General features: G+C 34.9%; 1 protein-coding gene across 6 annotated transcripts in view; it reads right to left on the bottom strand.

Moving 5' to 3' along the window:
* LOC123547584 (centrosomal protein of 290 kDa-like) overlaps nt 1-25,266 on the bottom strand; it is a 113,148-nt gene that overhangs the window by 2,659 nt on the left and 85,223 nt on the right. For 3 of the 6 annotated variants that reach the window (XM_053551852.1, XM_053551856.1, XM_053551857.1), the window contains 18 exons: nt 24,020-24,253; nt 23,186-23,275; nt 22,574-22,645; nt 21,184-21,232; nt 18,752-18,852; nt 17,833-18,339; nt 15,566-15,715; nt 14,031-14,159; nt 12,003-12,098; nt 11,186-11,347; nt 10,394-10,579; nt 9,307-9,597; nt 8,719-8,862; nt 6,618-6,698; nt 5,499-6,264; nt 3,321-3,523; nt 2,345-2,605; nt 1,415-1,549 (listed from right to left, as the gene is read on the bottom strand). In XM_053551852.1, the coding sequence (XP_053407827.1) occupies nt 1,415-1,549; nt 2,345-2,605; nt 3,321-3,523; nt 5,499-6,264; nt 6,618-6,698; nt 8,719-8,862; nt 9,307-9,597; nt 10,394-10,579; nt 11,186-11,347; nt 12,003-12,098; nt 14,031-14,159; nt 15,566-15,715; nt 17,833-18,339; nt 18,752-18,852; nt 21,184-21,232; nt 22,574-22,645; nt 23,186-23,275; nt 24,020-24,253 (3,657 nt within the window). The remainder of the gene's footprint in view (nt 1-1,414; nt 1,550-2,344; nt 2,606-3,320; nt 3,524-5,498; nt 6,265-6,617; nt 6,699-8,718; nt 8,863-9,306; nt 9,598-10,393; nt 10,580-11,185; nt 11,348-12,002; nt 12,099-14,030; nt 14,160-15,565; nt 15,716-17,832; nt 18,340-18,751; nt 18,853-21,183; nt 21,233-22,573; nt 22,646-23,185; nt 23,276-24,019; nt 24,254-25,266) is intronic. The other 3 variants (XM_053551853.1, XM_053551854.1, XM_053551855.1) reach the window with 3 other exon arrangements.

Raw genomic sequence — 25,266 nt, 5'->3', positions numbered from 1 at the left:
CTAGAAAAAGAATAAATAAGTTTCAAAGCTATATGCCTTTTGGTAATAGCTGTATGTACTTGCACGCAAAACTTTAACCAGGATTTTCTAAGTCCAAAAGGGGGCATAATTTGCCCAAAATACAAGTCAGAGTTATGGGACTTGATTCTATCAACTAGTTTTATAACCCCGAAGACACATGTGAAGTTTCAATTTAATATCTGTAGTAGTTTTGGAGATAGTAACTTGCATGTAAAACTTTAACCAGGATTTTCTAAGTTCAAAAGGGGGCATAATTTGCCCAAAATACATGTCAGAGTTATGGGACTTGACCCAGTGAGGTAGGTAATTGCTCTAGAAAAAGAAAAAATAAGTTTCAAATCTATATGCCTTTTAGTAATAGCTGTATGTACTTGCACGCAAAACTTTAACCAGAATTTTCTAAGTCCAAAAGGGGGCATAATTTGGCCAAAATACATGTCAGAGTTATGGGACTTGACCCAGTGAGGTAGGTAATTGATCTAGAAAAAGAAAAAATAAGTTTCAAATCTATATGCCTTTTAGTAATAGCTGTATGTACTTGCACGCAAAACTTTAACCAGAATTTTCTAAGTCCAAAAGAGGGCATAATTTGACCAAAATGAAGGTCAGAGTTATGGGACTTGGTGCTATCAACTAGTTTTATAACCCCGAAGACACATGTGAAGTTTCAATTCAATATCTGCATTAGTTTTGGGGATAGTAACTTGCATGTAAAACTTTAACCAGAATTTTCTAAGTCCAAAAGGGGACATAATTTGCTCAAAATACATGTTAGAGTTATGGAACTTGACCCAGTGAGGTTGGTAATTGACCTAGAAAAAGAATAAATAAGTTTCAAAGCTATATGTCTTTAAATGATAGCTGTATGTACTTGGATGCAAAAACTTAACCAAGGTGTGACGCCGACGCCAGGGTGAGTAGAATAGCTAGACTATTCTTCGAATAGTCGAGCTAAAAACAGGTTAAAGATTCAAATACTTTCTGCATACTATTTTTGAGAAATTTACCATATAGACCTAATTAACAATTTAATTAAAATTACCGTGTACTCGATACAAATTTATATGCCAAGAATTGGCCATTTTAACAGAAACCACAAGATTGTATGCTCACAAGATAAAATTTACTAACGGGAACTTCAAAAGTCCTCCCGCTGTGTAAAGACACTGGAGTTACACATTCAGCACAGTTTCTGTTTCAATTTGTGGTTAGTTTCAATGTGCTGTGGATTTCGGCACTCTTTTCATTAACTGTTTGTATTCGCAAGAATAATACCCATGAAAGTTCTATCAGTGTTAAAAATAGTCCTTAATGTTTCACGGTGAATATACTTACTCACCATGTCATACCAGTTCCAATTTGTTAAATTATCAGATTCTACAGCTGTACATACCTCTCCATAGTAGAAACCATCCCCTCTTTGTCGACCATAAACGGTGATAATATCTCCTGCATTGAATGCTAACTCACAGCTGGGATGGTCGTAAGGAGAATTCTTTGTTGGATCGTAATCATATATACCCATGAACTGAAAAACATATCCAATTTTAAAGTTTTGGAAAGAAAATTAAACTTGTACTTGAATAAATACATAAATATGAGAAGATATGTTTTACCTGACTTATTTAACCTTAAGCCTTTGCTGATCATGGTCTGCTCTGTTCACTATTTAGTCAGTAAAATTTCAGTAAACACCCCTTTGCATTAGAAGCTGTACTGTCCACACTGAATGATGGACCAGTTCATTTTAGAAATTGAGCAGGGTAAAGGTCATAATGTCATACACTATATACAGTATCACTTGCAGTAAAACTACTGACCAGCTGTGGGAAGGGCATAGTGACCTCTAATTACAAAATGGTCGGCTTTGTTCTTAAAGAACACAAAAAGGATATGAAAAAGTTGGTCTCTTAATGTAAATTGGTCACTTAAATAGATGTGATCTCTTGTGCAAGTCTGAACTAAGAACATGCTTCAACAATACAGGTGCCAAATACAACTGCAGTCTACCCATAAAGAGGTTGCTGCAAACTTCGGCCTCTTTCATTTTTTTTTATAAACATCTCCACATCACTCATAAAGATCTTTCAATCCACTGTAAAGAATTGACAGTTCAATATTTAGGATGAATAGACAAAGGCAATTCAATAAGTCCCTCCGTTTAGACCAGGCACAAAAACTGAACCAAAAAGATTTAGTGTACAATGGTCACAATATCATTAAATACTGTTAGAACTTTTTTTAGTCTATCCAGATCAAATTTCATTCCGACAAAAACTATCTGCAGAAATTCATGTATAATGCAGTGTTTTAAAATATTTACCATGCGTTTTGGACCATTTTTATAATCATCCACATTTAGAACTGTAGCCATGTCCATTTCAGACTCGGTATCACTGTTCTCATCACTTGCCACCTCCTCCACACCTTCATACATTATTTCCGACAATTCGGACACCATGCCGTCAGCTCCGACAGTTTGTATACCAAATCGATGATGAGACTGTATATTGATGTTTTCTATTATTGCCTTGGACGCCTGTCTCCCCCTTGGCTGAACTAACACTTTGTTATTCTTATACACCTTCAAAGAAAATACTTTTATAGACAAAATTGTTTAAGGGCTAAAATATGAAACTGCTATCATTCACAAAATACTAGTTTACCTGTCAACAATCTATGTATTTAAAAAGTGCAACTAGAGGTAGATGGTGCATGTATTCAATTCTCTGTAAAGCTCTGTAAGGGCAGAGGGTTTTTTTTTGTTTGTTTGTTTTTTAATGTTGTGCTTAGAGTGATAATGACAAAATTTAGGTCAAATGGCAACAATACTGTTGAAAGTCTCGGTGGAATTCTTTCCTGACAACAAAATTTTGAAAAAAACCTCACACAAAATTAATGCTTTTCTAGCAGAATCATTTTGAAAATCCTCCAGAGACACAATGTTAGGTTACATGGCAACATGAAGAATTCTACAATGTAAGTGAGGTTTTCCATTCACATCAGTGATGGGCAATTGATTCAAAAGTCAGCCACATAAACCACTTGCTCATGGGGGTTCAAAAATGGCACTGTGTTTTTGACTTCGCAGTGTGTAACAACAGAGTACTTACTACCGGTATTCATGTGTTTCACTAAAGTTGGGAAAACCATTTCTGAGACATGCTCCAAAGTCAGTTTAAGATTTTGAGCTGCTAAAAATTGTCGTACATACTGGCTTTATAAGGTGAACATATATGATCCAAAATAAACTTGTTTAAAATCTTAAATAAAATTAAGTTTAGCATTAACAAGCTCACCTTATAACCTGTGACCTTCACCCCATTGCTGGTACCTTTGTTGTCAAGAGGTACTGGTTCCCATGCCAACATAAGACTGCTGTTTCCAATAATCTTCTCTACATGGAAGTTATCAGGGGCAGCTGGTGGGGCAATTGCCATAGAAACTGGCATACTTCTTTGGTTGCCTGGCAACTGTCTACTTGGAAACCCATTTGGAAGACCTTCAAAATACAGATAATCTCTCATTATCAACTTACTTCTTAACATAGAATCTGCGGATATTACTTCTATAGTTATTCCTTCTTTACTTAATTTCTTTTCTGCAATCCATTGCAGCTATTTTCATTATTTCTCATGTACATATTTCACACAGCTACACAACAAGACAGGTTCACATTATGAGGTTTTTCCTATAAATTATACACAAACTTGTCATCAATATAAAATTTAGCTGAGGATCAAAAAAGACTTTTAAAAAAAATATCTCAAAACCTAGAACAGTAAGCAGGAGGATTAATTCTGAAAATTTAAAACCGGAGAGAAATCTATTTTAAAGAAAACTGCAGAAGCAAATAAAACAAAGAAATTTTACAAAAATGATTTTCTGGTTGAAACAGTGCACATTAATCATAACAGACTTAACTGTATACAGCAGAGTACAGTATAGATAAAGTGACTGACATAAAGGGGATACTTCATGCTTTAAATAGTGAAAAAATATTATACAGTTATAACAACTTGAAACTAATTTTAAAAAGCCTACACTGGGACTGGTATTTTACCTGCCGATGACAGAACCAAGTTTTTTTAACTTAAAATACATTGTTATGACTTTAAGCTGAGAAAAAATTCTGCTTAAAAAAAAAAAGATCAAATTTATCCTGTGTTCGTGTAAAAGACCTATACGAACTGTAAGTGCAGAACTGTGCAATACAGTGTATGTCCATAGACAAATGGAAACAGAAACTGTGCTAAATGTGAATGTAACTTAACATACACTTGTAAACTTTACTACAATATCAGTATCTACCTGATTCTTCTACTTTCTCGTTACATGTACCAGTATTTTCCTTTTCATTTTCTGTCTCTACAGTTTTATCACTATCCAGAATTTCTTTTTCAGTCTTGGATAGTTTCAAATTGTCAATTTGTGTAATTTCTTCCAGCATTTTTTCCGACTCCAGATCTCCGTATATAGTAAATGGTACTGGCATAGGAAATAAAGAATGATATCAACATTGAACTGCCTTTCAGGTTCGATCAGGGTTTAACCCTTAGCCCGCTGGCAGCAAGGGATTCTGCCTTTGCGACCAGTGCAGACCAAGATCAGCCTGCACATCCGTGCTTTGCAGGCTGAACATGGTCTACACTGTTTGCCATTCAGTCAGTATCTTTTTTGGTAAGTACCCCTTTCAACGGTTAATGAAAGATGGACAAGTTCATTTTAGAAATTTAGCAGGGTAAGGATCAATAAATAATCTCGGAATGCTTTTCCACTGGCCAATTTCTAGTTCTCCAAACTTAATTTTGTATCAAAAGGATCTAGGTTTTCAGAAGTTTGCATTTTGAGTGATTATATCAAAAACATTCTTCACAAGTCATTGATATACAGTAGTGCCCATCAGCGAGAGTTACCGGTAGTTTTATATTCTTACAGCTAAAGTATACTGTAACCATATACTGTCTAAGACAGTCATAACAATACTGAGTTTTGGCTCTCTTGTCCATACCTGGGTAATTTATCTGCCTCATCTGGACAGGTGCAGGCACGTTAGACTTTGTTGTTTGTCCTTTCTTTGATTTTTAAATTACAATACGACATTTCGGATTGTATGACATTTTTTTAAATTTTAGTCATGGTCAAAGACCCCACCTCTGAGCATTGTTTCATGCATGGTCAAGGACTAAGTAGAACCACTGACCTTCATGAAATCAGGTGGACAGCATGACAACCTGAGCAAGGATCAAACACAGAGATGAGATGGAAGTGATTCCAAAAAATGCACCCTAACCACTCTGCCATTGAGGCCCCATGACTCTAACCTAAACGTCAGTAACAGTATTCATAAAAATTTTATCAAATTTCAAACGGCAATGACAAAGCATTTTCCTTACAATGTCTGAAATGGTAAGAAGAGAATTTTTGCTGATAACACTGTGTGATACAAAAGAATATTGTCATAGACAATAACTTACCATGAGTGTCTGACTGATGTGCCCCATGCAGACTACTGTACAGCTGGGCGATCCTCTCTGGACTTGCGTTCAAGTGTTCTGGTATCCTACACTGGCTCCCAGCACTTCTGTGAGGTGATGAAGGCTGAAGGTAACTGATTGGTACCAAGCCTACTCGACCTTTCACCTCCCCCTCAACATAACCGTTGTCATGTAGAGGTCCTGTAACTAGCACTGTATCACCCTCCTTTAGGGAGAGCTCCAATCGAGGATGACCACTTTGTGAAAACATAGAAGGATCATAATCAGCTATCGCAACATATTGTGTAGTCCTGAACATATCATCACCACTATTATTTCCACGTAAACTTCCATGCCCTCCAGTTGGTGGGTGGGGTGAATGCATACCCATGTTTACTCTGCCGTTACTTAATGCAGATGGTCTATAATTAGGAGAAGCACTATGGTGGTTGCGAGCATAACGAGGTAGATTTGTACTGCCGTGATACGAGTGCCGATGACTTGCATTTCTATGCTGGTTATGAATGTCTGCTGATCGCGGTCGTGGAGCATGATGTTGATTTTGTTCACGTATTAATTCAGTGTCACTAACAACCGACATGCGATCCATACTCTCGAGGGAAGACTGTGATGATGAACGTCCAAGAACGTTGTGATTGTGATCTGACTTAGTGTCTAGACGACATAATTCATCAACCAGTGGTGAAGACCGTGAACCTGATTTCAGTCTTTTCAATTCCTGAACTAATTTTTTGATCAAAATATCCTGAAAAAAATGAGTCATCCAGCAACTTAATATATATCTACCAAAACATATTCTTTACCAGAAATAATTTCACCTGTGAAATCAACTGACAATTAACTGTTAATTTAACTTTGTTGGTATAAAGTTTGTTTTCTTTTTCATTTTTTGCAAAAGCAGACATTTCATGGGAACACAAATTTATAGATTTAAAAATATGAAAAGATAAAATTAAAGTAATTTTTTTTGTTCAGTGTTATTGAATTCTATGAACCAGCTCCAAAACTTATTCCTCGCTATGCATGAAAAAATAACATTATATCTTTGAAAAATTAAATTTTAAAGATTCTATTGTATGATTTCCATACTTCATTTACCTTTTCATTACAAAGATTTGTCAGCTGAACAATCCTGGCTCGCAGCGGAGCTGTCTGAACTTTCTTCCCGTCCTCTGCACCCTGAAATTCAAATATCACAGTCAGACAATAGTTAGTGTATCACAATTAGTCATCCTGTCAATGTTGCCATCAAATTAGATCTTTTTTTCAGCATTAAAACATTTCATGAAGTGCAATGATTCAGACTTTCTCCCTTTATGTAGTTAAGACTCGGTCAAAAATCATTAAAAATGTAACTACAAATACTTTTCGAACATCACTTTGAAAATATCAAGAAAAATGCTTTTCTGACAATACTATTATGAAAAATCTCGCAGAAATAAATTTATGACACTATTATTTTGAAAATTATCACAGAAATACTTTCTGTCAACATCATTTTGAATTCTCACAGAAATACCTTTATGCATATACAATATCATTTTGAAAATTCTTAGAAGTGCTTTTCCATACTTTTTTTTTAATTCTCACAGAAATATTTTTCTGACAACACTGTTCTGAAAATTCTTGGAGAAATATGCTTCTGACAAATGTTTAAAAGAAATTCTTTCTTAACAACAATAGTTTGAAAAAAAAAAAAAACTCACAAAACACCTTTCTTAATAATATTGTTTTGAAAATTCTCAAGACACAATTTTAGGTTGCAGGTAAGACAACTCTCCAGGTTTTGATGGTAAAAGAAGAACCCAGTTGCCATGCAGGGCATTATTTCAGATAGAAGCAGGCTGGGTAGAGAAACATAGGCCAGCTCTAAGCCAGCTGGATCAGCACATAAAAAGTTTCTACAGCCCACGCAAAGATTCAAACCCACAGCCGTGAAGGGCAAGTCAGAAGCCTGAACCACTTCACCAAAGAGGCCCCTTCAAATAAGGTTTGCTGCAACATATTATATTAAAATCAAACCAGTTAATCAAACTAAAGCACATTCTGAAGAAATTCAATCTCAAAAAAATTTGTTCAAGATAAAATTATGCTCCTGATACCAATCAATGTGGAAAAATGTCAAAACTTGTTATTTTACTACATTACATTTCTACCAAAATTTTGCATTGAAGTTTAAAGCTGTTTTCATCTATAATTATGTCTCTCAAAAAATCTCTATGTAGAAAATAACCACCCAAATTTAATATACAGTCCAACTTCATTAGCTCAAACTTAGGTCCTTTGCTGGATCTCCACATCCTGTTCCAGTAAAAACACTATATTATACATATTGTTCTACTGCAGATCATTCTAACACAGACAGCTGGACCTCTTGAACCATACGAAACAACTATATTATCTTTTTTGCCTGAACAACAAAAGGTACATGTTGACCACCCTTGTTTAAGTTAAACAGGAAATTACAGCCAGCTTAATCTAATTATTAAACATGAAAAAATACAAATTTGAATCACAGCAATGCATAAATTATGTATTATTCAGTATTGTCTTTAAGTCACAAAAGTAGTTTTGCAAAGATAACAACAAAACATATGTTAGTAGTATCTTGAACCCCCCCGAACAAGATTTGTTTCTAAAACACGCATGCCTGCTATGATGGCCTTACAAGACCACTATGACCCTTGACTTACGGACCCTGAAAACAAACGGGGTCATTTCATGACTACAGGCAATAATGACCTATGATGTTTTAGGCCTAAGCATTCTTCAGTTATCAATCTGAAACAGACAGACAGATGGGTGAATGGATTAATGGACAGGCAGACGGTCCTACTACTATATGCCTCCCCACTGGGGGGCATAAGAAGAACTTCTGTTAGTTAAAATAAAAAGTTGCTGAAAAAGAGAGTGGGCAGTATGTATAAGAAGTTTTAAGAATAGAAAGAATATGTAAGTTGTATCATTCTATTTCTGAAAATTGTGATACCAAAATCAACAATAAAACCGAAACCAACAAAAGGAATGAGTCACCTGAAAGACATTTGAAAATTCAGTATACATGAAAACCTTGTACCACATAAAAGACAGGAGTTTCTGAAAGATAAATGAAATGAACTAAAACTGTGCGAAAATCAAATAATAATACACAGAGTGCCCAAATCACATGACAAGTGTCCATGTCTATAAATAGACTTGCCCGATGTTTAATGATGTTATTTGGAGTAGGAATACTCCGAGGAGAGAGGTTTTGTTGTCGCAGCTTGTAGTTGTCACGATCCATTGTAGACGTCTTTTTACGCAACTCGAATACTTCCTCGGTCAAACTTTCAACTTTTCTCATCTATGTGATATGATTACATTTGATGAAACTGAGAGTTTTATAAAAGAAATCTTGCATATTTAAGGTGGCACAAAATACTTTAAGAAACACTACTTGTTAAAATCTTTAAAGGTTTGCCAATCTCCTTTTTCTATCACATTTAGAAAGTATATGAACCAGTAAATTTTTGGAAAGGTCTTTGCCACCTTAATAAATGTACTCATTATTTTAAGAAACATTTTCCAATGTAATGTGCACATTAATGTATAAATAATGAAGTGGTTTCTTACGATAATGTATTTAATGACATATTCCTCTACCAGAAATCTAACAGGAATTCAAGATAAGCGTATGCAATATCAGTTAGCCGTGAGCAACTTGGAATTTGGTGCAGTGCAATTTTTGCGAAGAAGAGACTGGCATTTTATCAGATTTCTGAATATATGTTTTTCTGAAGATTTGTACCCTTTCGTTAAGAAGATCTGTAATTGCCGCAAGATTCTTCTCTAAAGATGCCTTTTCAATCTCAACTTTTTCATATTCTGCTAGCTGACCCTTCAATTCAATGACCTTCTCTTCAAGGTCAAGTTTCTCTTTGTTGGCTCCTTCCATGACCTTGAGTTGACCTTCAAGCAGTGTGACCTTTGACGTTAGTCCAGTGACTTCAATGTCAAGGTCATCTCTCTCCTTGGTAAGATCCTCGAATTTTTGACGAACATGTTCCAAGTTTTTGTAAGCATCCACAAGTTTTATAAACTTCGGAAAAAGAGACAGGACATATAAACAACATGTTAACATTAGCATGAACACACGAAGTTAATGATGTAAGATATCATCATTAGTGAAACTTGAGATATTATTTCATCTAGTACCCACCAACGGGAATCATTTTCATTGTTTTGACTTTTTATTGTGTTTGTATTGGTAATAAAAAAAGGGTAGATATGATAACTATAAAAGTGACCTTGTTTGCTTTAGGGTAATACTGTGAAATCACTAAAATTCAATGGGAATAATTTTCATGAGTTTCGTGGTTGATTAAACCCTTGAAATTCAATCCCGAAGAAATAAGTAAAATTCCTATTTGTTTTATATTCAAAATTTGAAATCAACGAATTCCTATCCTGATGAATAGCTGTTTTTGTCCAAACCACAAAAATTCATGCTCGCTAAAATGAAATGATTTCACTGTATTACGTTTTCAATTAAAAAATAATCAGCATCTTTTAAATAATCTTTAATATTCATCCGTATTTTCGAACGTGTTTTTGAACTCATTTTTACTATCATTGCTGCCTAAAATATCACGAAACATAAGCCATGTGTTCTTTCTGTACTACAACTACAGGTAACTACAGATTCATGGAAAGTATCATATACTACCAACATGCAATATGTTTAGAATGTTTCTAGAAACAAAACTATTCCTTCTAAACCTCGCCCTAACATGCACGTGTTTGTTCCTTTTTTCTTACAATAATTAGTTACAAACAGGATTTGGTAGGTGGTTGGGTATGGGTTAAGTAAATAATTTAATTATCGTATTTCTCACCTGTCCTTTCAAGGTGTTATAATCATCTTTGAGGTCCTTCAGCTGTTTATCGGCCACCTGTAACTCTGAGATCTCCACCTCAAGGCCCCGCAAGGAGTCTAGAGCATTAGATCTCATATCTTCAATAGAGCGGCACTCCTGTTGCCACTGGCGGAGCTCACGCATCAAACTGTCAACCTCGTTTCTCTGTAAATATGAATAACAAATTAGGGTACATGATGACTGTTTTCAGAAACATGAAGTAAACTTGGTCTGTAATATATTTATAGACTTAGCATTGATGAAAACTGACAAGTGTATATTGTTCGTGCATTACGACAATAACTGGCAGATCAGAAATTCACTTTCTGATACAACCAATCAAATGGTTAACGGGGAAGGAAAATCTTTCTTAATGCATATAATACTGATACATGTTCTGAGACCATTTTACAAAGTAAATTCACCCAATGGTAAATCTTACTTTTAAGCATAATATTTTTTTAGAACATTTTACGAGGTAAATTTCCATGGTAAATTTTACTTTAATGCATATATATTGATATATGTTTGGAGAACATTTTTAAGGTAAATTCATACGATGGTAAATCTTAAATTATTGCATATTATATTGATATATGTTCTTGAGAAATTTTACCAGGTAAATTGTTACTAAGGTTTTAATGGTAAATATTAATTTGTCAGTAAAATTTTTGATATTTGTAAATGATCTACTGAACCAACAATTTTGAGAGTTAAAGGTACCACAGCTTTACTGTGCATGTGACCTTTTAGGAATAACCAGTTTACTACCTTAGCATTCAATTCTCTGTCTTTCTTGGCAAGTTCGGTGTTGAGAGCAGCTGAGTCATGACTAATGTCATCAGGACGTTGACCTCCAATTTCCATATTTGATGTAACCTTCTCAACTTCATTCTCCAACTTGCCGATCAATTCCTTTTCATTTACACCATTCTGCAAAACAGGAAAGAGGAATAAATCTAAATTAATGCAACTGCTACCAAACAAAAGTTTTCAGACACTAAAAAAACTGGAAGACTCTTTGTATTTTTGTAAGAAATACTACAGTGTGTCTTTGCGAAACTGATGGCAGGCTCTGCAAGCTAGCATGGTAACTTTTATGTGGGCCGCCACCTTTCTTAAGCAAGATGAAACTTATACAATAACAAATTTCAAAATATGTCATCATATTAAACCAAATAGGTGGACAATAACTTATCATTCCTATGCAAAAGCTATTTTTTTTTAGTTAGAAATTTTTTTTTAAACTCAACACCTCTGTCTACAGAGATTTCATGAAATTTTTGGACATGTTTTGTTTGTTTTGTTGGGTTTAACGTTGCAATGACACAATTAAGGTCATATAGTGACTTTCCAGCTTTGATGGAGGAGGAAGACCCTAGGTGCACCTCCGTGCATCATTTCATCACAGGCCAGTAGGTGGGTAGAACCACCGGCCTTCCATAAGATGGCTTCCTTACATGAAGATTTCAATGCCCCGAGTGAGGCTCCAACCCACATCGGGGACAGGCAAGTGATTTGAAATCAACAACCTTAACCACTCGGCCATGGAGGCCCCTTTTAAACATGATTTAAATATGTAACCTACCTTTTCTGCAAGAATAATTCGTACAGATTTCAGGAATGCCTCTAACAACAAATAAATTCTTGTCTTCTCTTCAAGTTCCTTCTCTAACTTATTTATCTGTAACACAAAACATAAATTTTTTAAGTGTATCATGCAGTAATATTCAGAATAAATTCTTAAAGGGACATGCGTACAGGTCAAAATTTCAATTTCTGTCAGTGACAACCCTTTCTTTAACTTGTATGCCACACATTTACAAACAAACAGTCTCATATGAATTATACAACAATAGGTGAAATTTTACCATTAATTATTGATAGTAATAAAATTCACTTAATTTATAAATGTGGAAACTGTCTCCTAGCAACAGAATGGTAAGCTGATGACATTTTTCAATGGTTAACATAAACTCATACCATATCTGATTTTCTTTTAGAATCCACCCAAAGAAAGTTGAAAAAGCATGTAACCTTTAACCTTTTTTTTTTAAATTTTATCAGTAAGATAAAAAAGTAATTTAAACAGTTATTTACGTTTTACAATGTTGGGTGGAGGTCTAAAGAAAGAAGAAATTGGTATGACGTAATCACATCTATTAAATGATATCCACATGAACAATAAGTGATGAAAACTTAAAACCTAACCGGGGAAACAGTTACATATTTTAATCAATTAAATGTGGAATAAACATATAGGTTATGTAAAATTCATATATAATCTACTGTAAACTGTACACGAGGAATTTCAAATAGTTGCATAAGACAGTGGGTCATATAAGGCAGTGGATTGTATAAGGCTGTGGGTCACTTGTAAAGGTGGTCGGAAAAGACAGGTCTGACAGAACTACATAAACCGTATTGCAAAATTAACCATGTCAGGTAACACAAGTAAAATGAACTAACCATGTCAGGTAACACAAGTAAAATGAACTAACCATGTCAGGTAAAACAGGTAAAATGAACTAACCATGTCAGGTAACACAAGTAAAATTAACTAACCATGTCAGGTAACAGAAGTAAAATGAACTAACCATGTCAGGTAACACAAGTAAAATGAACTAACCATGTCAGGTAACACAAGTAAAATTAACTAACCATGTCAGGTAACACAAGTAAAATGAACTAACCATGTCAGGTAACACAGGTAATATGTATTACATTTGCAAGAATATTTTTCATTAATTCTTTAAAACTGGAGCCATTTCTGATTTACAAAAGTATACAGGAGTTTATGTTGAAATACTTTGAAATTAACATGGTAACTATTTCCCACAATACAATTAACATAAATGATGTGAATGATAAACAATGTGAATGATAAACATTGAAAATGATAAACAATGTGAATGATAAAAAATATAAATGATAAAACATGTGAATGATAAACAATACAAATGATAAACATGTGAATGACAAACACTAAACAATATAAACGATAAAAAATTGTGAATGATAAACAATGAAAATGATAAACAAGGTAAATGATAAACAATGTGAATGAACATATTACTGTGATAATACTATGACGACATGACATCTCACCTTCATTTTACGTCTATACGCAGGTCGCGTTCTTAAATGATGCTAATGAATGCAAGAATACCAGAAACTTTATAAATTTAGAAAAAAAAAACTAATAACTTTAAACTGGAGAAATCAAACCTAGGACCTTTGTCATTTGTTTTGCAATGCCTTTTTAAAAAGAATGTATCATATCTCATGACTGAAGTTTTACAATAAAATTGGTAAACTAAAGAATTAAATTTGAAATAACATTCCATCAAAGTTGTGAGTCAGGAAATTTAATCATCAGCACTGAGAAGTATTTTTGACATATTCTACTAAAAGAATTTTTTTTTTTTTTGCAAAACAAGACTACTACATGTATGTCTATGGTGAATGAAACAACTGGTTTCTTAATGACTAAAAATACCCATATCGGTAGTTAACTGAAAGGGACAGATGCTATTTCTAAGATTATCCTTAAACTCTCCCATTATTAAGGAATTAAAAAAAAATGTTTTTATTTGAAAAAAAATCAGTTGCATACTTCATCTTTAAAGTGTTTGTTTTCTTTCTCTGCTATCTCCAATCTTCTATTACTGTCATGTACACGAGCTTTCCATGATGTTAAATCCATCTCTCCATTCATTTCACGTGCAGAGTCTGATTCTCGTGCCTATAGTGAACAATAATTGCAACATTTTATTTTACAGACTGTGTTTTATTAATCTGCTTTTATCAGTAGAATTACATGAAGATATGGCATACATTAAACCATTCGCATTCATACCTTAACTAAATATAGATGACATTTAAAGCTACAACAAAACAAGAGGGCTATGAAGGCCCTGTATCGCTCACCTGACCTATGGACCTAAAGATCATCAAGATTAACATTCTGACCAAGTTTCATTAAGATATGGTCATAAATGTTGTCTCTAAAGTGTTAACTAGCTTTTCCTCTGATTTGCCCTGGTGACCTAGTTTTTGACCCCACATGACCCAGATTCAAACATGACCTCAAGATCATCAAGATTAACATTCTGACTAAGTTTCATGAAGATAAAGTTATAAATGTGGCCTCTAGAGTGTTAACAAACTTTTCCTTTGATTTGACCTAGTAACCTAGTTTTTGACCTCACCTGACTCAGATTAAAACTTGACCTAAAGAACATCAAGATTAACATTCCGACCAAGTTTCATTAAGATATGGTCATAAATGTGGCCTCTACAGTTTCAACTAGCTTTTCCTTTGATCTGACCTGGTGACTTAGTTTTTGATCCTACATCACCCAGATTCAAACTGGACCTTGAGACCATCAAGAAAAACATTCTGACCAAGACTCATGAAGAAACAGTCATAAATGTGGCCTCTACAGTGTTAAGAAGCTTTTCCTTTGATTTGACCTGGTGACCTAGTTTTTGACCCAGATGACACAATATCGAACTCATCCAAGATTATATTGAGGGTAACATTCTGACCAAGTTTCAAAATGACTGGGCCAAAATTGTGACCTCTAGAGTGTTAACAAGATTTTCCTTTGATTTGACCTGGTGACCTAGTTTTTTATCCCAGATGACCCAATATCGAACTTGTCCAAGATTTTATTGAGGGTAACATTCTGACCAAGTTTCATTAAGATTGGGCCAAAATTGTGACCTCTAGAGTGTTAACAAGCTTTTCCTCTGATCTGACCTGGTGACCTAGTTTTTGACCCCAGATGACCCAATATCGAATTCATACAAGATTTAATTGAGAATAACATCCTGACCAAGTTTCAATAAGATTGGGTCAAAATTGTGACCTCTAGAGTGTTAACAAGCTTTTCCTTTGATTTGACCTGGTGACCTAGTTTTTGACCCCAGATGACCCAATATCGAACTTGTCCAAGATTTAATTGAGAGTAACATTCTGACCAAGTTTCATTAAGATTGGGCCAAAATTGTGACCTCTAGAGTGTTAACAGTCAAACTGTTGACGACGGACAGATGACGGACACAGGGCGATCACAAAAGCTCACTTTTGAGCACTTCATGCTCAGGTGAGCTAAAATAAAATCTACAATTTTCAGTCAGTCTTACCGAAAGTTGTCTTTCAATATGTGCTATCCTCTCTCTCAATGTCATACCGCTGGTTGCTATGGATACCGAGGCAGTTCCTCGTCCGCTGTCCGCTACACTTTCTGTGACACTCGGGGCTACTCGAGACTGACCGAGTCGTCGCAAAAAGATCTGTAACAGTATCAATGGTAAATGACATAAAGGTGAGATTACAGATGGTTATATTCAATTACCTATTAAACATTTATTGTAGTGGACCCACAATGACACTGTGTGTATTTCTATGTGATTATGTTATCTTGTTAAGGAATTTGGCATTCTTCAGATGTAAGGTAGAACAACGTGCGCGTAACTTTCCATAAACATAAGGACCATGATGGTCCTGAATTGCTCACCTGTCCCCACATGACCCAGTTTTAAACCGAGTATGATGTCGTTTTTTTTATTATTTGACATTGTGACCTAGTTTTTGAGCTCATGTGACCCAGTGTTGAATCTGACCTAGATATCATCAAGATAAAAATTCTAACCAATTTTCATGAAGCTCCACTGAATATATGGCCTCTAGAGAGGTCACAAGATTTTTTATTATTTGACTTACTGACCTAGTTATTGATGGCACGTGACCCAGTTTCGAAATTGACCTAGATATCATCAAGGTGAACATTCTGACCAATTTTCATGAAGATCCATTCAAAAGTATGGCCTCTAGAGAGATCACAAGGTTTTTCTATTTTTAGACCTACTGACCTAGTTTTTGATCGCAGTTGACCCAGTTTCGAACTTGACCTAGATATCATCAAGATGAACATTCAGACCAACTTTCATACAGATCCCATGAAAAATATGGCCTCTACAGAGGTCACAAGGTTTTTTTATTATTTGACCTACTGACCTAGTTATTGAAAACACGTGACCAAGTTTCGAACCTGACCTAGATATCATCAAGATGAACATTCTGACTTACTTTCATGAAGATCCATTGAAAAGTATGGCCTCTAGAGAGGTCACAAGGTTTTTCTATTTTTAGACCTACTGACCTAGTTTTTGACCGCAGCTGATCCAGTTTTGAACAAGACCTAGATATCATCATGATAAAAATTCTGACCAATTTTCATACAGATCCCATGAAAAATATGGCCTTTAGAGAGGTCACAAGGTTTTTTTGTTATCTGACCTACTGACCTAATCATTGACGGCATGTGACCCAGTTTCGAACCTGACCTAGATATCATCAAGATGAACATTCTGACCAACTTTCATACAGATCCCATGAAAAATATGGCCTCTAGAGAGATCACAAGGTTTTTCTATCTTTAGACCTACTGACCTAGTTTTTGATCGCAGTTGACCCAGTTTCGAACTTGACTTAGATATCATCAAGATGAACATTCTGACCAACTTTCATACAGATCCCATGAAAAATATGGCCTCTAGAAAGGTCACAAGGTTTTTTTTATTATTTGAACTACTGACCTAGTTTTTGATGGCACGTGACTCCGTTTTGAACTTGACCTAGATATCATCAAGGTGAACATTCTGAATAACTTTCATGAAGATCCATTGAAAAGTATGGCCTCTAGAGAGGTCACAAGGTTTTTCTATTTTTAGACCTACTGACCTAGTTTTTGATCGCAGTTGACCCAGTTTCAAAGTTGACCCAGTTTCAAACTTGACCTAGATATCATCCAGATAAACATTCTGACCAACTTTCATAAAGATCCCATGAAAAATGTGACCTCTAGAGTGGTCACAAGCAAAAGTTTACGCACGCACGGACGACGAACGCTGCGCGATCACAAAAACTCACATTGTCACTTTGTGACATGTGAGCTAAAAACTCAAAAAATATCTAAATCACATACCAAGAATACGTAATTAGCTGATAGTTAATAAACCTCCACTACCTTAATGTCAGATATTTTTAATTGGTTATCTTTCATATGATTAACATTAAACATCTGAAATAACATTGTTGTGATTAACTATGTGCCTTATTAGCAGTAAGGACTTGAAATGAAGGAAGTGCAAGTAATAGCTAATTATTTAGGTGACAGACTATTTTTTTCTAATGTTATAAGGCAACTTTCCAGCCTTTAATGACCCAAGGTGCCTCTTTATGCCAATTTCAGTTATGTTGGACCTGGGTAGAACCACAGCCTTCTGCATGCAAGTTTGATACTTTTTTTTATGTAAAACAATTTTACCCCTGGTGAGGTTTGAATTAGCCATGGTGAGGAGTAAGTGATAGAAAGGCAGCTATGTACAAGACATGACATAACATTTACCTCCTTATTCTGATCTGACATGTCCTCTATACTATCATGGGTAGAACTGTTGACATAGAGAGAGTCTCCGAAACCTTCTGTGACCTTGACACTGCCTCCCCTTGGAGGTCCAATCTGGGGCAGTGGCGGGGCCTGAGTGTGTCGCTGTAAACGTGGTGATATCCTGTTTCCATAGCGACCTGAATCTGTGTCATTCTGAGAAATGTGACTTTCAGTTTCTGATTGAAGAGCTACGCCAAGCTCTAGTTCCTCATTTTTACCATGGGATCGATTTATATTTATACCAGTAGGGTCGGCTGCGTATAAACTAGTCGCTTTTCCGACACTTATCCACTGTTCGCCTCCTCTGCTGGATGCCTCCATACGAGACTCAATCTCGCGCCAGTGATCGTCTTCCATCCCCATGGGACTTGGGGGTTGTAAAGTTTGTAGTAAATCTTCTATCATGTGATCACGTGACAATTTCTGGCCTGGAGGTCTTGATAACTGTGCACCATTTGCGGTAGTCTGCAAATTGAACATAAATTTGTAAACTGATGATACTGTACATATAGATTTGGAGCTTTTTAGTTTTAGAAGTTATTTCAAGTTATGTTTTTTATACTACTTTTGTTTGGGGGGTGGGGGGCGGACATGTCACTAACCTATTGAATACTAATAAATATGGATATTAAGCTAATTACCAGTCCTTGGTGTACAAATATTGACAGTTGGAATTTTCAGTTTGCTTAATATGTATTCTCTGTAAGCAATATCTGTGTTCATCGGCTGTTATGAAAAAGCAATTTTCTGTTATAGCCACTGGATGCAAACAGCATACTAAGAATATGTACTCGCACAGAGATTGCCAAGTGTCATTACCATATTATTACCTTAAACATAATACTAAGACCAACACTTCGGCATTTTATTAACTCACCTTGGTCAAGGTCTCCTCTATTTCACCAGCTTCAAGATGGCTGACCAAGTCATTTATTAATTCTTCTCTCCTTGGAGACCGACCGCTACCTGGCTGTGCTACTGAAAAACACACAAAAAATCCATTATTTATTCTGACATGATCTGTCATTTTAGGGACTGTTAATTTAGACATTTTTCTAAACAAGTGTTTGTCAAGTTACTTTCTCCCATCCAAATGATCCCAATCACCATGGAATTTTGTTTCCCCACTTAACAGTGAAATGGTCTCATATTTGTTGAATTTTTAGTGCAGTTGTTTGCCATTTTTCACTGTATTTCAGTTAAGTAACGGCAGACAGTTGATTCAACCAGTATTCCTGGATTCTGTATTAGTACTAACTTGTTCCCAGCAAGTGACAACTTCATCACACGATTCACAGATTAAGAGGTGATGGATAAATACTGTAGAGCAGATGGGGGCAGGGCTGAGGGACAAACAGTGCAGAGTTGGCCAGGGCAGGGGGGGGGGGGGGGGGGGGGAGGGATAAACTGCAGAGTTGGGCAGGGAGCAGATGGGGGCAGGGCTGAGGGATAAACAGTGCAGAGTTGGCTGGGGCAGGGGTGGCAGGGCTGCGGGATAAACAGTACAGAGTTGGCTGGGGCTGGGGTGGCAGTTTCAGTATCAAATCATTGCTGATGTCATCAGATAACATATGAGACAGTCAACAAGATACCTTACATTCCTATCAGAAATCAATCAGGATTCAATTATTCATACAGGTATCTATTTGGTATCAGCACAGATCTCTCTGATGTATAGTTTTCAGATAAATAGATACACAGATGTTCAATATTGATCTGCTGCAGAAGGGTAAAGGTCAACCAAGTTGTCCTAGTGATGAATTTTGTCCTGTGGGTGTTATGTAGTACATCATCTTTATAGAAATATACCGGTAATTGTCACAGGGTGAGAAAAATGTGCAGTCTGTCCGAATCTCAACCTGGGACCCCTTGCTTACAAGGAAAGTTCAGTTCAGTCAGTTCAAAAGCTCATGTAAGCTTATGTTGTACTTGTTTGCTATCTTGCCGACTTTAAATAAACCTTATCTTACCGTACATGTATCTTATCTTATCTTATCTTAGGCCGAGTTCTCTACTAACTGAGCTTACTTGCTGCCTTTGAACACTTTTCTAATGTGACTATGTCTGAACTGGGACGTAATATTTCAAAGACATATATATATAATCTATAGCCATTTAAACATTCTAAACTTATAAACAATAATTTGAAATTTTCATTTTATTATCTATCATAAACTTTCATATTATTATTCTAGCTTCTTTTTTATCTAAATCACAACCATTGACAAAATATAAGTAACAATCAATATAATTACACAATACCTGTAAATTAAAGTAATCCAGGACAATATCGGCATAATAAGCAAACTGCTCTATTTCACAATACAGTTATAGTCTTCAAAAAACTTCTGATTTCTAAAGTTTGTACATGAATACATTATGTATTGTTACTACTGACTGGGAAGTGTAGGTGTGTGGAGACTAGATAACAATTAGAGGTGTGAAATGCTTTTATGTTTAACCATTTTTTTCCATAACAGTAAATTTTACAATATAATTTTATATATCTGCCAAAATGCCTTTAGAATGTATTGAATGGTGTTTCCTATAACCCGGTTCAAACGGTAATTTCATGGTTATTCAGGTGTTGTCACTCAAATCTCCTCTGCAATGTTAAGACCAAGATTTTAACTGTAATTTTTTTTTATTTGTACTCTAGTCCTACTATATGACACAAACTCTTGGGGTCCTATATATGCCATAATTATCTCTGTGTAACTGATTCTGATAAAGGTTAGAGGCAGGACTACTTGTACCCCAGAAAGCTTGACTCACCAATTCTTTGGATAAATCTACTTCGGTAAGTAGCAAGTAGACCCTTTTTATAGACAACTTTCTTTAGTACTGGTTCCCATCCCCACTCCCAAAGACCCACCTCCGTAAAAAAAATACGGCAATGTATACAATCTGAATTTTGTTGTAATGTGACAATAAAAGAGTCAAAATAAAGTGTAAAGCCCGGTCAAAAACTTGAACAATAGTTTTTTTGTTTTTTCTGCAACACTCGAAATGGAAAAAAGTATTTCAAAGTCACACCAGTTTAACAGGAATAAACAATAATAATGAGGATGAACCCAAATTACATTAAACTAATTGCCCATCTGTATTAACTTCCCAAACTGACACTTTGATCTTATTTCTACATGTGTTAAGTAACCACCTGCACTAATCAGCCTGACTGTGTCACTCTCTTGACTGACTGCAGTATACAATTGTTTGCCTGTATATATTTGCATACCAACTACTGTATTCCAGATTTAAAAATAAAATACAGTTTAATCAAGATAATAGAAATTATGTTCAACTTACCATTTGGCCCCTGTGCTATCCACTGCCCAGTACCAGGGCTCTGCATCATCTGTTAACAAAGCAAGAAAATACTGTGACAGATAATGTCAACTTGCTTTTAAATATGAATATCACATCCTTTCATAGATTTTAATATTGAAAGATTACTTATCTTTCAAACTGTGAATTGAGATGAAATAATCTCTAAATTAATCTCTTAGTTTCTTGAAGGACAGAGAAAATGTAATGTTTTATGAAAGAAACAGTGATATAATATACCGGCAGATAAGAAAACAATGGGGATGTAACATGTCTTCATTGAACTGCACTTATTTTAATGTTATTTAGTGTAAAATAATTCAGAGGTGAAAGTTTGTATAGATAATAAAGGTTTTAGATAACTAGGAGATGAGTAAGAAAAGCAGAAATGACTTATCCATTGTGCACTATGTGCATTACGTAAGTAATTCCATACTGATTAAATATTCCAGCCATATCATTAAACATATTGTCCTTATACGGAAATGTTAACGTACAACCTGAACAAGTGAACAATTGCTCGACATTTTCTCTATAATGTCATGTTAATTTCTGTTCTCTAACCTATGCGGAAATTGCATCATTATATCAAATTTTGGAAGTAGTTAAGTTTATTAGATTTGCATGAGAAATATGCACAAATTCTTTCACCCAGATAATGCAAAATATCTTCATGAAGGAACAGGCAATTACTTCTCCTTGCTGAGGTAAAATTTCTTTTTACGACAGATATAGATAAAACTGAAACTAGATTTTAAGTTGCTTTTGAAATGCAACAATACGGATCAGAAAGATGTAAGAAATGACAACATGAAATAAAAACACCACTAACGAAAAATACTGATGTTCAATGTTCTATTATATACAAACAGACTTAAAAATGAGAAAGTGATAATAAATAATTCCAATATCTATAAATTCAGTTAATATGATTGGTTTGCCAAAACGTTCACATCTTGATGAACTCCTTTTTTCTCATTTTTGTATTCATACACGTTATTCAGCATCAATGCTGAAAATGAGTGAAACAGCAGATATTTGAAAAAAAATGAGCAAATTTTTAATTTCTTAAAGAAAATTATAAGTGTGAGCACTCATTTTCTTAGTAAGAACATTTCCTAGCAGATGATCATGGTTTCCATTCAAAGTCTGATAAAAAGCTTTATCAAGATTTTTGATGCAGAGAGCTAAGTCATTAAAATATAAAAGATCCGTGCTGAGACAAGTTTCATTGGAATTATAAGAATTAAATTCTTTGGGGCTTTATTCAATATGTGCATTTTTTTGTAGGAGTTACATATGCATGAACACCAGAAAAAAGTAATCCTATACTGTAATTAAGTGATGTAGTTCATGTTATAAATGTACATACCTTGACCGACTTATTTGCCTGATCAAGGCGATTCCTTAGAACCTCAATTTCTACTTCATGGCCACAGACATCCTACAATTATTAAACATGAACATGCATTATTTACATAAAGTATTATATCAATTTATAGCAAAACAGTAAATATTCTGTTTTCTGAAAATCATTCTTTAAGTGTTGCTATTCCTTTTATGACAAAATCCTTGTTAAAAAGAGGCAAAAGCTTATCATCATCCAACTCACGCAAAAACTTGATTTACCAAATCAATTTAATGCTTGTCTTTCTTAGAGCCAAATTGATTTACTGTTTTAAAACCAATCAACATGCAAAATAGAAAACTGTTTGAACTCTGAAACTCAAAGGTAGTGAAATCAGCCTACTGAATGTACATACATGTACTTTTAACCCAAAATAATTCTATAACCAGTCATCTGGTAAGATCAGGATATGAAATTATAAAACTTAGTTTGAAGACCAGTCTAAAATCTCAAGCATGTGACTGGTTGATTTGAGCTCAATCTTCAAATTGACCAATGAAAATGTTGCATTCTTAGACTGGTTCCTAGAATCAGTTTTGTAATTTTTTTGCCCAAACATGTAGAGCAAACACAGACCTTTCCCTCCCTCAACTGTGCAACAGTATCCTGTAAATGTGTGTTCAAAACATCAGACTGTTCCAATTGGTTCTCTGTCTGTTCCAAAATCTAGAAATAGTAAGTAATTGCATGTGTTAACAATTGCAATAAACATGACCTCAAATCCAGGCAAGCGCTCTAAAGACCGAGCGAGCAGGCTGCCTTACACATATTCTACCCTGCTGTGACTAAATTCATACTGTGACAAAATAACTGAAATACTAGATTGCATGTGTGCCCTATTTACTGTCACTGTATGGTCATAAATGAATTTTTGGGGTTTGGGGAAGGGGTGGAGTGCTAAGGTATAAAGATACTAAGAGTAAAATGTCTTCCTTTGTCAAACTGTAATTATTATTATAAGGACCACAATGGAAATAAGAGACATCTTTGTCTTTTATGTGTTCTTTTACATGCATGTTTTGATATCTATTTTACCTACCCCTACCCCTAACTACCTAAAACAAAAAAGTTCGGGTGGGTGGGGAGCATGGAGGGGGGGGAGGGTTTGGTAAAGTGATTGGATTTAATACCCAAATAAAACCCAAAGTGCATGACTTCACATGGTGAATAACATTCCAATAATTTCATGACTCTAGGTCAAACACTTTTTGAGATACATGTGACATAAACTTAGGATCTGACTAATTCAAGGGCAATAACTCTACTCCAGCTGAGTGAAATCCCAAACAGAACCCACATGCTCAAGTTCAAATGTTAAGTAGCATATCTACAATATTTGATGACTCTAGGTCGAATACTCTATTAGATACCGTAACACATAATATTATGAAAGCCTAAAAACTTAAATACCTTTGACTTTCTCTGCAAAGTCTGGTATTCTGCTTGTGGTAGTGAAACCATGCCCCTGGAGTCTGGTCCGACTTCCTGTGGACTGGTTCCCGAAATATCCATATCCTGTTGCTGCAGACGTGACTGCAGCTCTGCATTATTGGACTGTAGAACAATGATACGACGCTGACATTCCTCCAGTGTCCTCGGCAACTTCATGTTAGCTGTCTGGCTGGAGGTAAGGTCTGATGGTGCCTAAAAATTTAACAAGACACTTGAATAAGCTATCATAAATGTGTAAAACATTTGTAAAACACATAACCCCACAATAGTACATGTCACACAGTGTTAGTGCCCTTACTTTTGACCTTAACCTTGGAGGTTCAGGCTTAACTATTACACCCAAAAATTTGTGTAAAGATTCAATGGAATCTCTAGAACAGCTGAGACATAAATGATTACTATAGGCATAAAAATATATATAATTTCATTTTATATACAGCTTAAACTCAATTTTAACAAATTCACTTATCTTAAATTTCAGCTATCTTGAAGAAATTCTCAAGTCACATCCCAAAAACGTGAATAAAATATCATTTTAAGTCAAAGTAAAACTCTCAATCCATTGGAATTTGAGACAGAATCTACCGAGTTTCAACTGTAGTTGGCAAACTCCAAATTCCCAGAAATGGAAGTACTGTTGGTCTTGGTAGGTGATTTTAATTAAATGTCAATTAATGCCCATTTACTCGATTATATGACTATTAACAAGAGCTGCAAAAGCCCTTTTTTGTCAATTAAATGTCTAAGAGACACAATTACACAATTAAAACTTGCTTGAAATGACATTATCTTTATCATTTCTGGTCAGTCATCATTTAATGTTCTGTAGCAACATTCAACTAGACTTGATCAAATTTCTGTTTCTAAACTAATAAGGATCTTCTTCTTATAGATTTAATTACACTAGCATTGAATAAGTAAATGCAAATTTTGGTAGAAATATCAAATTGGTCTGTTTAGTTTAACATATTTTAGGCAGCATCATACAGCAGAATATACTATAACAACAAACAGTCTCAACTATAAAATCAGCATAGCTAACTTAAAAACTTCTTCGGTTTTGTCCAGTTTTATATGTAAACGTTTAATTAAACTAAACAGAATTCAAAAGTAGGCAAGTTTTACGGTATTAGTCTCTCATTACAATTCAGTTCAACATCTTACAGCGGAAAAATCTATTGGACTATTAAAATATTTTTAACCAT

Source organism: Mercenaria mercenaria, chromosome 9 (genome assembly GCF_021730395.1).
Source record: "Mercenaria mercenaria strain notata chromosome 9, MADL_Memer_1, whole genome shotgun sequence".
NCBI lineage: Eukaryota > Metazoa > Mollusca > Bivalvia > Venerida > Veneridae > Mercenaria > Mercenaria mercenaria.
Note: the sequence above shows the minus strand (reverse complement) of the source record. Positions and strands in the feature narration are given on the sequence as shown.